The 14,680-nt window shown below is 34.8% G+C and overlaps 2 protein-coding genes across 4 annotated transcripts in view; one reads left to right on the top strand and one right to left on the bottom strand.

Annotated features, from left to right (window-relative positions):
• Nucleotides 1-14,680, top strand: part of LOC114664227 (chromobox protein homolog 3-like) — a 105,043-nt gene that overhangs the window by 46,835 nt on the left and 43,528 nt on the right. The window lies entirely within an intron of this gene.
• LOC114664225 (endoplasmic reticulum membrane sensor NFE2L1-like) overlaps nt 1-14,680 on the bottom strand; it is a 31,762-nt gene that overhangs the window by 7,395 nt on the left and 9,687 nt on the right. Inside the window, exons 2-3 of the mRNA XM_028818254.2 lie at nt 9,161-9,346; nt 6,555-6,656 (exon numbers count right to left, since the gene is read on the bottom strand). Of these exons, the coding sequence (XP_028674087.2) occupies nt 6,555-6,656; nt 9,161-9,346 (288 nt within the window). The remainder of the gene's footprint in view (nt 1-6,554; nt 6,657-9,160; nt 9,347-14,680) is intronic.

Here is a 14,680-nt window from a genome sequence, read left to right as displayed (position 1 = left end):
GTCTCAAGATTATATATAATATAAGATTAGGTAAATCAAGCAACATTTTCATGCAACACTCATTTTCTTCCAAACCATATGTCACATAGTACACATCAATGTAGAATTTTTTCATCTTCATTAGGATAATACAACAATGATATTCTCCCTGTGTGAAGTATTGTTTAAAAGGTTTTTTTTTTTTTTTTTGCATTTAACAAAAAATTCCATCATGCTCAGATACTAAGCAAAGCGAGCTATTAACGGTGGGTTGGGCCACCAGGGAGGAACACCCCAAGTTTAAAATAAAAAAAAAATCTCCCCCAGTGTCAGTCTATGGGTGCCACAGTAAATATAAATTGTAAGCCTAAAACTTACAAAATACATTTTTGTTAAAGTGGTAAAAGGTTCCGTTTTCAGAAAGCAAGTGTTATGTATTTCAAAAATATGTTTATAACAACAAAATGTAGTACTAGGGTGTTGTACCTAACAACAAAATGAAATTGGAAATACAGTTGGAGTAATTCTGGAGCCTCACAAACTAAGTTATATTTTACAAAAACATTCTTTGCACACACATTTGAAAGATATGTATTATCTCGAGTTATTCAATACTTGTAAACATTCTTGGCTTTGAAGTTGATGCATTCAACCTTTCTCCTTGAGAAAGCTATTTTTACCCTAACTGAAACCCATCCAATTGAGGGTTTATTGGTCAAATATGAAACTGCAACTAATCACTACACATCCTGCAATGAACTATATTTTTCACTGTTTCACTGCACTAGAATACTGCATATACAGTCATATACTCAATCATTTCAGCTTTTTTAGTATTACTGCTTCTTTTTGGTATAAATGGTGAATTCTGCTGTGTCTTCCTTAAAACCTTGATTTTATCCTCATACTCTTTTTCCAAGTTTACAAAATTTTATTTATATTAATGTCTTTTGGCAAAAATATGATCACTAAAAAGCTACAATAAAGCCTTGTTTCCACAATGTACATTGCTATTTTCATGCAGTTGTAGATCAAAGTTTAAGCTTATAGATTGATTTAATTAAACCACAGCAAAATTGCCATTAAAGAATGTGGTAGCTGTAATTTACTTGGAGAAACAGCAAAACAGTATTTTCCTCATACTGCAAAAAAATAAATCACTATATAGTCCAACTGAATAAAGCCACATTTTGTTTTTGGTACATTATGTCATACAGGGAAGACATTTAATTATTGTTTACCTCTTTTAAATTAACTTTTTTTCTAAGTAATTTTTTCTCAGCATTGGAGTTATTCTTTAATTTTTATATATCCTACCATAACTTGCACTAAATATATTTCTGAACAATTAAGCAGTCTATAGTTTCTTCTAATTTTTGTTTCAAGATAAAAAAACAAATTAAGTGCTTTATTTCTATAATAAAAGAGTTTTCAATAGAAAATACAAGTCTGAGAAAACATGTGCTTTTCTGGTTGAAATGACAAATGTTTTATGTGAACTGTCTATGGCTCAGTGCCAAAATAAATTGTTTTAAGAAAGTAAACATGGCAGAAATAATCCTCAGATTACCTTCTTAAAGCAATACAGTTTAACACAGTAAAGTTTAGTTTTGGGTAGGTGTAACCTGCAGCTCTATGCACAATTGTAATTGATAATCAATTTTAATAATAAAAAAAACAAGCTTTAAATAAGGCAGATAGATGAACAAAACTGCATGCATAAATATGCCTCTTTTTAAGCACAGTTTAGAAAACAGACTATACAGTATATCATATAGTTAAAACAAATTTTTTTATTAAATGTGTAGCTATATGACTGGCAGTAAGTAGACCTTATGGATTACCAAAATATATTAATACTACCCTAAGCTGACACCTATTTTAATAAAAATAGCAGTTATTGGCAGTAATAGGATGTTTAATTCATTGATCCATTTATTTTAAGGCAGAATACCTTGACTTTTATGACTAATGATCTTTGTACACCAAAGGAACAACATAAATAATACTCAATTCAATCTCATAACATTCATTATTGAATTTAACAGATACAGTTATCTTGTTATAGTGTTGCACAGATCTGGTGCTTATCCCAGCAGTATCAAACATAACCTCAGGAGCCAACCACAGACAGGGTGCCACTCCACTGCAGGGCATACTCATGCACTGAGTGCCAATTTAAAGTGTCAAATGTATCTAACACTTGCATGTTTGTAATGTGGATGAAAAACTGAGTACCAGCAGGAAAGCCATACATACAGAAGAATGTTCAAACTCCATTAACAGAGTGATCAGGTTAGGATTCAAACCCAGGAGCAGCGATGCTAACACTAGGTTACTATACTGCCCAACTGATTGCATAATTTTAGAAATATCATTGAGAAAAATGGTTAATGATCTCCAGGATAAGGCATTAAAAATGTTAACTTGCAAAGTGTACAGTATAAAAATAGAGTACTTTTGTCTTGTTGCCCTTGGAAAGACAAATATTATATATGCCATAACTAACTGCTAATTCCTCACTCATGCTTAAATTGGATAATGGTGACAAATCTAACGACCTATTTGTCACTTTTGGTCGCACCATAGGTTTTCAGCTCAAAACACTTTGGCATGTTATTATTTTGTACATAAAAGAAGTAAGAACAGTTTTAAGTATGCAACAATCAATTTTATATTACATTTATAAGGGGGAAGGAGAGTGGTGGCACATCTGATGACCTACATCACTTTTGCTTCCCGTTTTATATTTTCAGTTGAAATGACAGTATATTTTCCTTTCTAATGAGAGAGAACAACAGTATTGTACACGTACCAGCAGATTGCATATTCTTCAGCTACTTAAATTACATAGGAACCCAAATCTGATAACATATTCAACCAAATGTAGTCCCCTGTTTATTGGATTTTTTTCATCTTGTATCCACTATCCTGCTTGCAAAAAACAATTTTCGATTCCACACTGCTACAAGAAATGACAGGAAGATCTTAATCTGATAATCCATACATCAGTGTTGGACCCAGTTATGTTTTTAACCAATCCTTGTAGGTGAGTGTATTTATTATTTGTGTTACCCTCAACAGGTCATTTCATTTGATACTACATTGATAATAGAATGTTCAACATTCATATTTGAGAAAAAAAATTGTTGGAATAAGTACTGAGATATAATTATTGTGAAACTAGCACAGCAAACAAACAATACAAGGGAATTTTTAAATAAAAATGAAAAGACTGCATGCCATACACCTGAAGTTGTAAAATGCATATACATGCAAACACACAAACCAATCATCCATAACAATAAAACCACTGACAGGAGAAGTGAGTAGCATTCCTCATTACAATAGCACCTGTCAAGGGGTGGGAAATATTAAAGTTAACAATAAGTTCTTGAATGCAATATGCTGGAAGCTGGAGAAATGGGAAAGCATAAGCATCTTAAAAATGTTGACAACTGCCAAATTGTAATGGTTAGATGAATGGGTAGACCATCTCCAAAACAGAAGCTCTTCCACAGTGTTCCCGATATGCAGTGGTTAGTACCTACCAAAAGTGGTTCAAAGAAAACTATCTGTGAACAGGCAACAGAATCGTGGAAGCTCAAAGCTCATTGATACGCATGAGGAGCAAAGACAAGCCTGTCTTATACAATCTCAATGATGGCCAAGAGAGAAAGTTGTCTAGCTATGCAGCAAGCAGCAATGCACTGTGTTCTCAGACCAGTCCCTCTCCAATGCTGAAAGCACATACAATGGTGATGTAAACATCACAACTGGAACATGGAGCAATGGAAGAGGGTGGCCTGACCTGATAAATCAAGTTATCTTTAAGATCATGTAGATAGCCAGGTGTGTTTGCGTCATTTAGTCTGGGAAGAGATGGCAGCAGGATGCACCATTGGAAGAAGGCAAGCTGGTGAAGGGAGTGTGATGCTCAGGGCAGTGTTCTGCTGGAATAACCCGGGTCCAGGTATTCATATGGATGTTATTTTGACAGATGTACTACCTAACTAAAGATTGCTGTAGACCATGTGAACCCCTTCACTGTAAACCCCTTCATACAGTAATTGTATTCCCTGATGGCAGTGGTTTGTTTTGGCAGAATGTGTGCTGCCAGGCTGAAAAAAAAAAAATCTTCAAGAATGTTGTTGACTTAGCCTCCAAATTCCCCAGATCTCAATCTGATTGAGCATCTGTGGGATGTGCTGGAAAAACAAGTCTGATCCATGGAGGCCACACCTCACAAATTATAGGACTTAAAGGATCTGCTGCCAACGGTCTTGTGCCAGGTAAATATCATAGGACACCTTCAAAGGTCTTGTGGAGTCCATGCCTTGACTAATCAGAGCTGTTTTGAAGGCACGAGTGGGAAATACAAAATATTAGGCACATGGCTTTGATGTTGCAGCTGACTGGTGTTTATATATACACATATATTATACATACACCTGCACATGCTTGCACTTTAGGTGTAAACGCACTCAATTTAAAACTGAACTCTTATATTCATTGCCGAGCATTTCTAAATAAAAGAAAAATCCTAAACACAAGCTGATTCTGAAGTGTGACCAGCCTCTGAATTGACTAACCTGTGTGGATAGGTTCTTGGGCAGGTATGCCGAATCAGTTACAGAATCTGTCATATTTCCAATTATTTGTAAATTTTCCCCAGCAGTGACAAGGTTGTACATCACATTGGAAATAATTTTGTCCTAGGTCTTTAATACTAAACTTCCTCAACTACACTGACCACCCAACTGTTATTTGTAAGGCTCTTTGTAAAACAGCCAGTTTATCACATGAAGGCCAATTAATTATTTTTGGCTTCTGCTAAGCTATAGCACAAGCCTGAAAGGCTTTGATTCACATAATAAAAGTAGCGTGTCATGTATAGCTACAATTGATGTTTCTTTATCTGGCTCATCTTAAGCTATCAAAGAAAGAAAGCAACAGAAGCCACTGACAATTTCCAAGCAAATGGAACACTTTCCCTATAATTTCCACTTCTGCTTTCTCTCTTCTTCCCACAAGATGGCTGTGGGTTTATTTCAGTGGGGATTGGAGGGGAGACCAGGCAATTGTTTCTGGTGCCAGTGCAACTAAACATGGGGGGTTGTGATATGACTGTGGTTCAGATCAGACCTTTTTTACCCCCACCTTTTTCACTGTCACTTAGCTTAATATATCCTATTTTATGTCAGTAGCTAACTTATTAGTCTGTTCATGGAACAAGCAAATTCTTGGGCTAAACAAGACAGATTGAGTGCCATTGGCCCTCTGTGATGTAAAGTAGTTGACATTTTTCCACACAGTATACCAGATTATTGGCCAACGACGTGCACCAATCTGGCAGTAAGAGTTACTTTATAGTTGTTCTGGTATCTTCCAGTTCCAAACAGCGTCGTTTGGCTATTTTCCTGCCATGCAATTTCCAGATGTGAAACACAAGGTAAAGAGTAGTTGTACTACTTGCTAGTGGAGATATGCAGTAAAAAGTCTGTTCTGTTTATTCACCAACCTTGTAACAGTCTTGTTTCCCATCCTAGAAACATCATCAGATTTTAAATGTGAAATGCTACAATATTTCTGTGTATGAATATGCAAATTACATAGTTTGTTACATAAACCACAACACCCCAACCTTGTTCCTCTTCTCCAGTATACCCCAAACTCTAGTCTCTCTCTCATTCTCTTTGTTAAAATTATTTAGGATTTAAAATTACTTCACTCTTTTCTGCTGCTTAATCCCTCTGGTAGAGACTTCTAATTTTTCTATCCTTGTCATCATTCTCATTCCAGACTCAATTATATTTTCATTTCCCTGTGGCTTGCTTTGCTTCTTCTCTAAAAATGATTTGTTCAACACACCTTCTCTCATGGACTAAATTTTTTTTACTTTGCTTGTTGCTCACTGGAATTTTAACTGTTCTTTGCTCTAGAACAATGATTTTTGGACAGCTTTCCTCTAATGTTCAAAAATGTATTCTTATTAATTCTGGCTTGGTAGATGTCCCCATACATGTGGTTGGCTATCAAAAGCTCCATTTGTGATTTCAACATTGACTGTGCTAGTGACTTGGCTCATTCTCACTGGCCATCCTTGAGTTACATTTCTTTTATCTTTTTGGGGATGTAATGGAACCAGAATAAGAGTTACTAATTGCTCCTATGAGATCTGAATGCAACTCATTTCTTCTGCAAAGGGATAAACTTGAGATCCATCCCACACAGTGTGATGTTATGTATCTGCAGCGAAGTCTAGTAAGTTGTTAGTACTGTGTGCATCTATTCCAACTATTAAAAATAAATTGAGGCTCCTTGCCAATAATTCCATGGAGATCAATAAGTGTTTTTTATTGGAAATTTTTAACTTCTTCCTCAGAACTGAAGTCCTTATTAAAAATGTGTTCCTCTCTATGCTTAACAAAGAGAGAGGTTTCTTATTTGACTTCCCAGTCATCCTCACTAAGGAAGGCTCTGAAATCTATGTATTCTAGATTACCCCCCAGGCTTCACTATTGAAAAAAAACATTTGCTTAAACATTTGCTTAACAATTAAATACTTTTCATACCTGCAACTCAGTTAAAGACAGAAAATCTCGCCATCTTTGCTCCAGATCATCTCTTAATAAAGCCCGTGGCTCCGGAGGTATTGACTGTACTTGCGGTACATTCTGAACAGGGATTTAAAACAATACATAACTATAAGTGAATGTTCAATGATTGATGTAAAGTCAATTAAAAAAAAAAGATACCATTAACTGATATTTTAGTCTAAGTGCAAAGACAAAAAAGTGTAGCCATGCACAAGTTTTGCAAGAGAAAAATAAAAAAATTGTTAAAAACTAAATATTTTTCAGAGATGGATAAATTTTATCTTTACTCAGATAAAACTGTCCAACAGCAGTTAGATTAATAAGCCAAATTAAGTAAAAGTAAAGTAACAAATAAAAGTATTTGCAAATAAACAAGATAAAAAGCAGAGTAATGTAGGCTCTATTCTTCCCAGAAGCACAGGTCTAGCTAGACACCACTATTATAACTAAGAATAATATTGTTATAAAAAAAGGACAGCAAAAGCCATTCTTTTACAATTACAACCCATCCTATTTGTATCTAACCTCTGATTTCAAACATGAAAGAAAGATAATAATATATAATAAGAAGAAGATCCTAGACAACTTGTGTTAATGATGCCAAAATTTTACAACAATTCTACCTTTAGACAAAGTAATACACATCTTATCACATACACTTTACCTTCCATTAATAAAATGTACATTTGCATAAATATAACAAAACATCTGATAGGTACTGTTATCATACTACTTTAAAAATACTGTAATAAAATAAAATAAACTGGACTCTCTGGTCCCTTGTAACTTAGCAAAAAAGGCATCTATTTGGTTCAAACCCGGTCTGAAAGTAATCACATATGGTATACTGGTTTTAGCACATACGGTAGATAATCAGCCAACAAAAATTGGAAAAACATACATATTGTTATTTATTAAAAAGACATTAGTTTTAGATCCTTATCACTGTAAACTTTACTTCAGTTACAGTTTCAAAACCTCAATACAAATATGTGAAACTTATCAGGCATAGACCAAGAGCAGGGACTTTCCATTCAAGCGTCCATTTTCTAACCTGCTCATCCAGTTTAGGATCATGAAGAGCTTATATTCTTATTCCATTGACAGTCAGTACAGACTAACAAACACCCCAATACAATTAAGAATATAGCACAACTCCCGTGTCTTCATAACAAATATTATTTAAAACATTTTTAATTAATTAATTAAAAAGTAATTTTGTTTAACAATTTAACAATGGAACAATTCAAATAAAATGACAGTTTTTTTTTTTTTTTTAAATGTTTGTTGGTATTTGTCATTCCAGAGATAACTACTGGCAGATTATACCCCCCACCACCCCCGTTTTAAGTTTAGGGTGAATAATTCAGAAATGTCTTATTTTTCTACACAATGTACTCTCTTGCTTATCAATATGTTTATACATTTCAGGCAGGTATGGCTTATATCAAAAGGTTTTTTGTACTGCTTCATTGATCATTAAATCTCTAGAGTAGAAGCATTCTGCAAATAAAATTAAGCTGTGACAATAAAACTAGTAATGCTCGCATTCTGACAAAAGGACAAAAAATAATTTGTATTTATTTGCAACAGTTACACATTCCAGCCCTAAGCCAGAAAAGAGACTGAAATATATCAAGTAGCAAATTGCAATTAGTTTATTTAATATAGGGCAGCACTGTGGCTCAACAATTAGCACTGCTGTCTTATGGATGACGTTTTCAGTCGTCTTCTGTGCGAAGTTTACACATCATGTATAGCAGTTTTTACCCACATCCCTAAAGACATGTACTGGGTTTAATTGGGGACTGTTTTTTTTTTCAATTGTAGGAATATAACATTCAATACAATCAAGTCAAGCTTAATAAAAAAAGAATTCAGCCCCCATAACTGGCGACTCTTAATTTGCTCCAGATGTTGCTGGATAGAATAGGACAAGACAGGACAGGCTAGACTAGGCTGAACTGACTAGTAACTCCAAATTGGTTCTTCAATGGACTGATGTCCTGTCCAGGGTTGGTTTACATTATTCATGAAGCTATCACGATAGGCCCCACCAGCCAATGATTCCATAGTGGAATGGGCAGTCATGGAATTAAAAAATGGTTTTAGTAATGTTCATTAATAATTATGTCCTCCCTGTACATGAGGTTAGATACAGTAGGTTTAACTGACAACTTGTACAAATCATCACAAAATTGTGTAAAGTGATGGTACATGAAGGTATGATTATACTATATGCAAATACAGAATTCTCTATCAAATCTGTAGGCAAAGAACAAAATAATGAGGAAATAATCGTTATTCTAAGGATCCTTCAAAGTATTCACAAACACTGTACATGTTAAAAAAGCATCACAATTCTGTACTTTTTACACTATTGAGAAGATTGGGTAACACTAAAAATTAGTCATCAAGGCTGTGTTCTCAGAAATAAATCTATAACCACAGGAATCTGTATGGTATGGTAAGTTACGTGGTATCTTTATTTATACAAGACTCATATTTAACAAACTCTAAGCCTCTGGCCACTTACTGATGTGGCTAATATAATGTCATATTAAACTATGTAAACATTTTACCTCATCAGAAGAGTGGAAACTCTGACCAAGCTGTTCTTGCAACTCATAAGTTTCATTTGACTCTGATTCCTTAACCTTTTTATCGTCTATGTGATTATCCTTCTCCAGTGAAATATTCTCCAATTCTCCAGACCCATCAGATATGCTTAAATCTTGCCTCCAAAGTTTTTCAATCAATTCTATATCCTAAATTATAATAAAAAAAAACACATATTAAAGAAGAATAAGTAACTATGACATTTACACCATTTAATCATTTGCTAAACAATAATTTAAAAGTAGCTTTTAACCTATAGTGTCACAAACATATTTCCCTTCCCAGTTACAAAACAAATGAATATTAACACAAACAAAGGTGATAATATAAACAATTTTATATTTACAAAAATATTTAGACATGCAAATGCAGAAGCAAAGCTATATACCTATTTTTTAAAGGAGGAGGAACAATGTGAAGAAAATAACAGGACATGAAATCATTAAGAAAATAAAAACAGAATTTGAGATATCAATTTCTTGGCTTCTCATACTCTGAACTCCTTCTCGTTTCTTACATCACACATCTTCTTTTGAAATATGAAAGATGTTGACAGTAAACTGAGTGTAACTTTAAATCTTCACAGGTCACTAGAATAATGTACATATCTATATCTATCTGTCTATACAGTATATAATTCTAAGTCTGTTTATCTGTCACATTATTATGGCCAGATGTGCTCTTGAATTTCACTGGCCAGAAAAGGTTATTGTAATAAAACCATGGTCACTGCAAGGCCATCTATTGATAATCCCTCAGAACATGGTAAATACATGTTCAGAATTCATTTAAGTATTTTGTTTATTGATCATCAAATTTTATTAAATGTCAATAAAGGACCACAAAGTGACCTGTGGTATGTTTACAGAAAGATGCTGCACTACAATGACAAACAAGAAATAATCCTGAATATAGACCAATTGAGTAGCGGACAAGCATAATGACTCCTAAGCATGCAAGACAAATATGAGGTTATATTGTTAATTACTCAAAACTTTCAGCTATATAAAGGTAATGTTTTTACATCCTTACATCAAGGTTTCTTTGGTGTATTTTTTCACATTGAAAACAAAAGAATCTGTTGACCAAGTATAAAAGTTACTTTTGCTCTAGATGAGCCACAGAAGTAATTAAAGGCATTATCACTTCTAGAGGAACCAATAGAAGTAACTAGAAAACATTAGAAGTTTCAACAGCACTTTATCTTTATTTATATTTTATTTTAGGAACATATGTCTTCAAGCTTCCACTAGTTACAACATAAACTAGGGTTGAGAAGAACAAGCATTTGAACTACTACAGTATCCAAATACAATTTTTACACCCAAATTAAAAAAAGATCTAGCTAACAGAATTACTCAAAAGAATTGCAAACGTAAAATATTAAATAAAACTATTGTCATTATACACATTAAGTGAGTTGTACAAGTTCTCAAATCTCACATATAAGCAGCTTACCTACTGTTTTTACTAAACAGTCATCTAGTGAAAATGATGCTTTTCTTTTGCATTCTCAATATTTCTGTTTGATTTATCCCCCAATTACGTTTCCATCATTAAACCCTAACCCTAAAATGATACCCAAAATTTGGTAAACAAAATATCTAATGAGTGTTGCAGTGCCACGTGTTTTGTCATTTTTTCAGATCATACACTATTTTTCATTTATTAACTTCTGTTAGCTCCATTTTATTATGTATTAGGCAGACTGGAATTTCACTTCATGTCTGAAGATGCCAAGCTATTCACTCCAGTCACTTTAAGTCAGTATTACTTTGTCAACATGTTGACTATCAAAGAAGGATTTGTGTCAGAGAGAGAAGCATGCTAATAAAATGAAATGATGTGTAAACATTTAACTGCTTTCTGCATGAATCAATGATGTCAAATACAGTCCTAACTTAGCCTCTCCAGCATTTGTGGCTTATACATCTTTGTTCTGTGTACAAACCACAAAGAAAAGCTGCCAGATCTAAATTTTGAGGATTTTTCAAAAGATGAGCATTAAAGGGAAAAAATGACCATATTATATGTGATATAGCAACTTATATGGGTATATGTTTATAAACCAGACTTCAAACATGCTAAGTATACTGAAGTCAATAATAGCCTAAGGACTGGTACCATCTGTGCTTTTGTGTGCAAAATCTTTTTGTTCATTTTTGTTAAATTATTAAAAAAAATCTTTCAAAAGTACTTTCAAAGTTCAGTTCAGTTACGTTGTTTAACATTAAAAATAAAAACCATTCCTGCCTTGGGACCTACGCTTGCTGGGATAGGCTCAGCCCTCCTCGACCCTTCTCAGGATTAATTGGTCTTAGAAAATGGTATGGTATGGGATCATACAATATGGTAGATAATGCCTGCAGGTTAAAGTGTGACAGGAGTTTATTTTACTAGCTACATCTGGTTTTTTTTTAAGGAACATGACAGTCCCATTGTGCCAGCTGTGAACAGGGAAGGTCTATAGGAGTGAATTCCAACAGAAGATTGTTAAATGCAAAAAAGCAGCTGTGAAAGGATTATAAACATAGAATAATTTCACTTTGATTACTTCTTAAGGCAATCAATCGCTTTTGTTATCCAATGTTTCTGTTTTAGTTCACTACAGTATAGGAAAAACTATGCTTGAACAAAGAACTACTCTTTACAAAATGATACTTAAAAATACCATTATTTTTTAACTCTCATGTTCATTACAGTGATCCCTTGTAGTAAGGGCTGTTTTAATTCACCTATGCATATGAATTAAGTTCATTTTTTTAAAGAAATATTTCTATCAACCATACCTGCTTGAAACATCTATCCATACTGGCATTACGTGTTGCACTCAAGTACATTCTTCATGCCTGCAAGGGTAACCAGCACTTCAATTTGTGCACTCAGAAACTTAAAGGTTTTAGTTAATGTGGTGATGGACTACTGCTGTCTGAAGTTCTAGAAATTATGAATAGGAGATCTCTTAGATGTAAGAAAGGTTGTGAAAGGTAAAGATGAGTGAGATTCCAGACCAAACAATCAATAGTAATACAGTCCATCTACCTTTTTTTAATCCAGTTAATCCACGTCAGAATCTAACAGCCAAAAAATACTCTTCCAGTATCAAATACCTGTACTAGGTATGAACCAGTCCTGGATGGCAGTCTGTCATGGGACATTCATTAATACATTCTAACTAATTCATTCTGGACCAAGTTCAAGTGATAAATTAGCCAAACATGCATGTCTTTGGGATTTGGAAGGAAAACTGACATTGTGGGCATGTGGAAAATGTGCAAACTACACACATGAACTTTAGATCTAGCTTCACAGAGCTGCAACAGACAGCACTAAGCGCTGTGCCAATGTAATGGTCTGCATTTTGAAAAGTTCTCTTAAACAGTAAGTTTTTAAAAGTAACATTTAAGAACATAGTACTCAACAAGGATGCCCCATATCACCTTTGCTCTTCGCAATCTCCATTGAACCTTTGGCTGTATACTTCTGAAATGCATCAGAGATAAAGGGGATTTTCAGAGAAGGACTTGAACAGAAAATATCACTATATGCAGATGATATGGTACTGTGTATATCGGACTCACAAAATTCTGTACCAACAGTCCTAAAAGCATTAGCAGATTTTCAAAAGATATCTGGACTTAAAATCCATTTGAATAAAAGCATGCTTTTCCAATTAATTCTCAGGCATGTAATATCAGACTGGACACCTTCCCATTATCTTAGCATATCAGTGTAAACATCTAGGGGTAAATATTACAAGTAAATATAAAGCTCTTTTTCAACAAAATTTTGCTGCATGGAAAAAATTAAACAAGTTGTGACTAGATGGTCTACCCTCCACCTTACATTAGATGGAAGAATCAATATTGTTAAGATGACCATCCTTCCTAAGCTATTTTTCCTATTTCTAAGCATCTCCATATGAGAGGTTCAGAGCATGCGCTGATACAGCACATTGCTGCACCCACCACATGACAAATCAACTCAGGATCCCAGATTAGGGCCAGAGTGCAGCCATGCAATGGGTGACACCTCAGCACCACACTAGTTCAGATGGAATGGAATAGTGTGAGTTTTTTTTTTTTATGGTGGCTGGAGTGCCAATTCTGCCACCAACCCCCAGGTTTTTACCTGCAAGTTGTAGGACCTACATGCAGGGCTGGATGCAGATTAACGTCATACTCAGGACGGAGCAATTGCAGGTTAAGGGCCTTCCTCAAGGGCCCAACAAAGTAGTCAGTTTTGGCGTTTACAAGATTTGAACCGGCAAGCTGCCGATTACCAGTGCAGAACCCTACCTCAGAGCCACCACTCCGCCTGTTAATTCCCATAGACATTTACAAATAATTTTTAAAATAAATTGCTCAATGATAACTTCATTTATTTGAAATTTGAAACATCCACGCCTCCAAAGAACAACACTACAATGACCTAAAGCAGAAGGGGGCATTACACTACCCAACTTTCAATTTTATTACTAGGTTGCATATATACAAGCTATAAAGACCTGAGGCCTCATGTATAAAAGGTGCGTACGCACAAAAATGTTGTGTAAACCCGTTTCCATGCTCAAATCATGATGTATAAAACCTAAACTTGGCGTAAAGTCACGCACATTTTCACGCTAGCTAAAACCCTGGCGTATGCAAGTTCTCCACTCGGTTTTCCAAACTGGCGGCACCCATTGTCAAAGCAGTGCTTTTGTTCCAGTGTGGTTTCCCTTTCTTTTTTAGATGCACATCCCCGACGCTGCTTTATAAATACACTGAAGTTAACCGCATATTGTTTATTAGTTTAAGGCATCTGATTGTAATTAACTTGTAACAATATAATGGTCCACGGAATGGCCAAACTATTCCAAATACCATAGCTGCTTTAGCATTGTTACTCTCACTGCACCTTCTTCTTCTTCTTTAAGCTGCTCCCGTTAGGGGTTGCCACAGCGGATCATCTTTTTGCATATTACTCTCACTGCACCACTCGGGAGTATTTATATCACTCACTGTATCTGAGTGTGGAATCACAACTCTACAGCAGCTGATTGGAAAAAGAATTATCGGTATACAGCATCAAGCACACGCTGCCTCAGCCATGCTGTCTATTGAACTGCTCTCATACGGTAAACGCTTCAGAGCCTTTCCTGTAGGGACATTGCGGTTCAGATACAGTCTCACCCCAAGAACTGTAAACGCACTCAATCAGTCCATCAAGTGCTCCTTGTAGAACGCTTTGTACTTATAAGTACAATTACCTCACTGTAAACTTGCGATAGATACAGTTGTGATATTGCACAACCTGCGCCTCTTTATAAAGCACTTATTTACATATGATGACAATATCACTTTTAAGATGAAATGCAGCAAAATATGTTTATTACATTATACAGATATAATGTTAACATCATTTAAATAATCTATTTTGTTAATAATTAAACATGTGAGGACACGGTGGCGCAGCGCTAGCTAGTTCAGGGATTGTTCCTG

This window comes from Erpetoichthys calabaricus, chromosome 13 (genome assembly GCF_900747795.2).
Source record: "Erpetoichthys calabaricus chromosome 13, fErpCal1.3, whole genome shotgun sequence".
NCBI lineage: Eukaryota > Metazoa > Chordata > Cladistia > Polypteriformes > Polypteridae > Erpetoichthys > Erpetoichthys calabaricus.
This window is presented reverse-complemented; position numbering and strand designations above follow the sequence as displayed.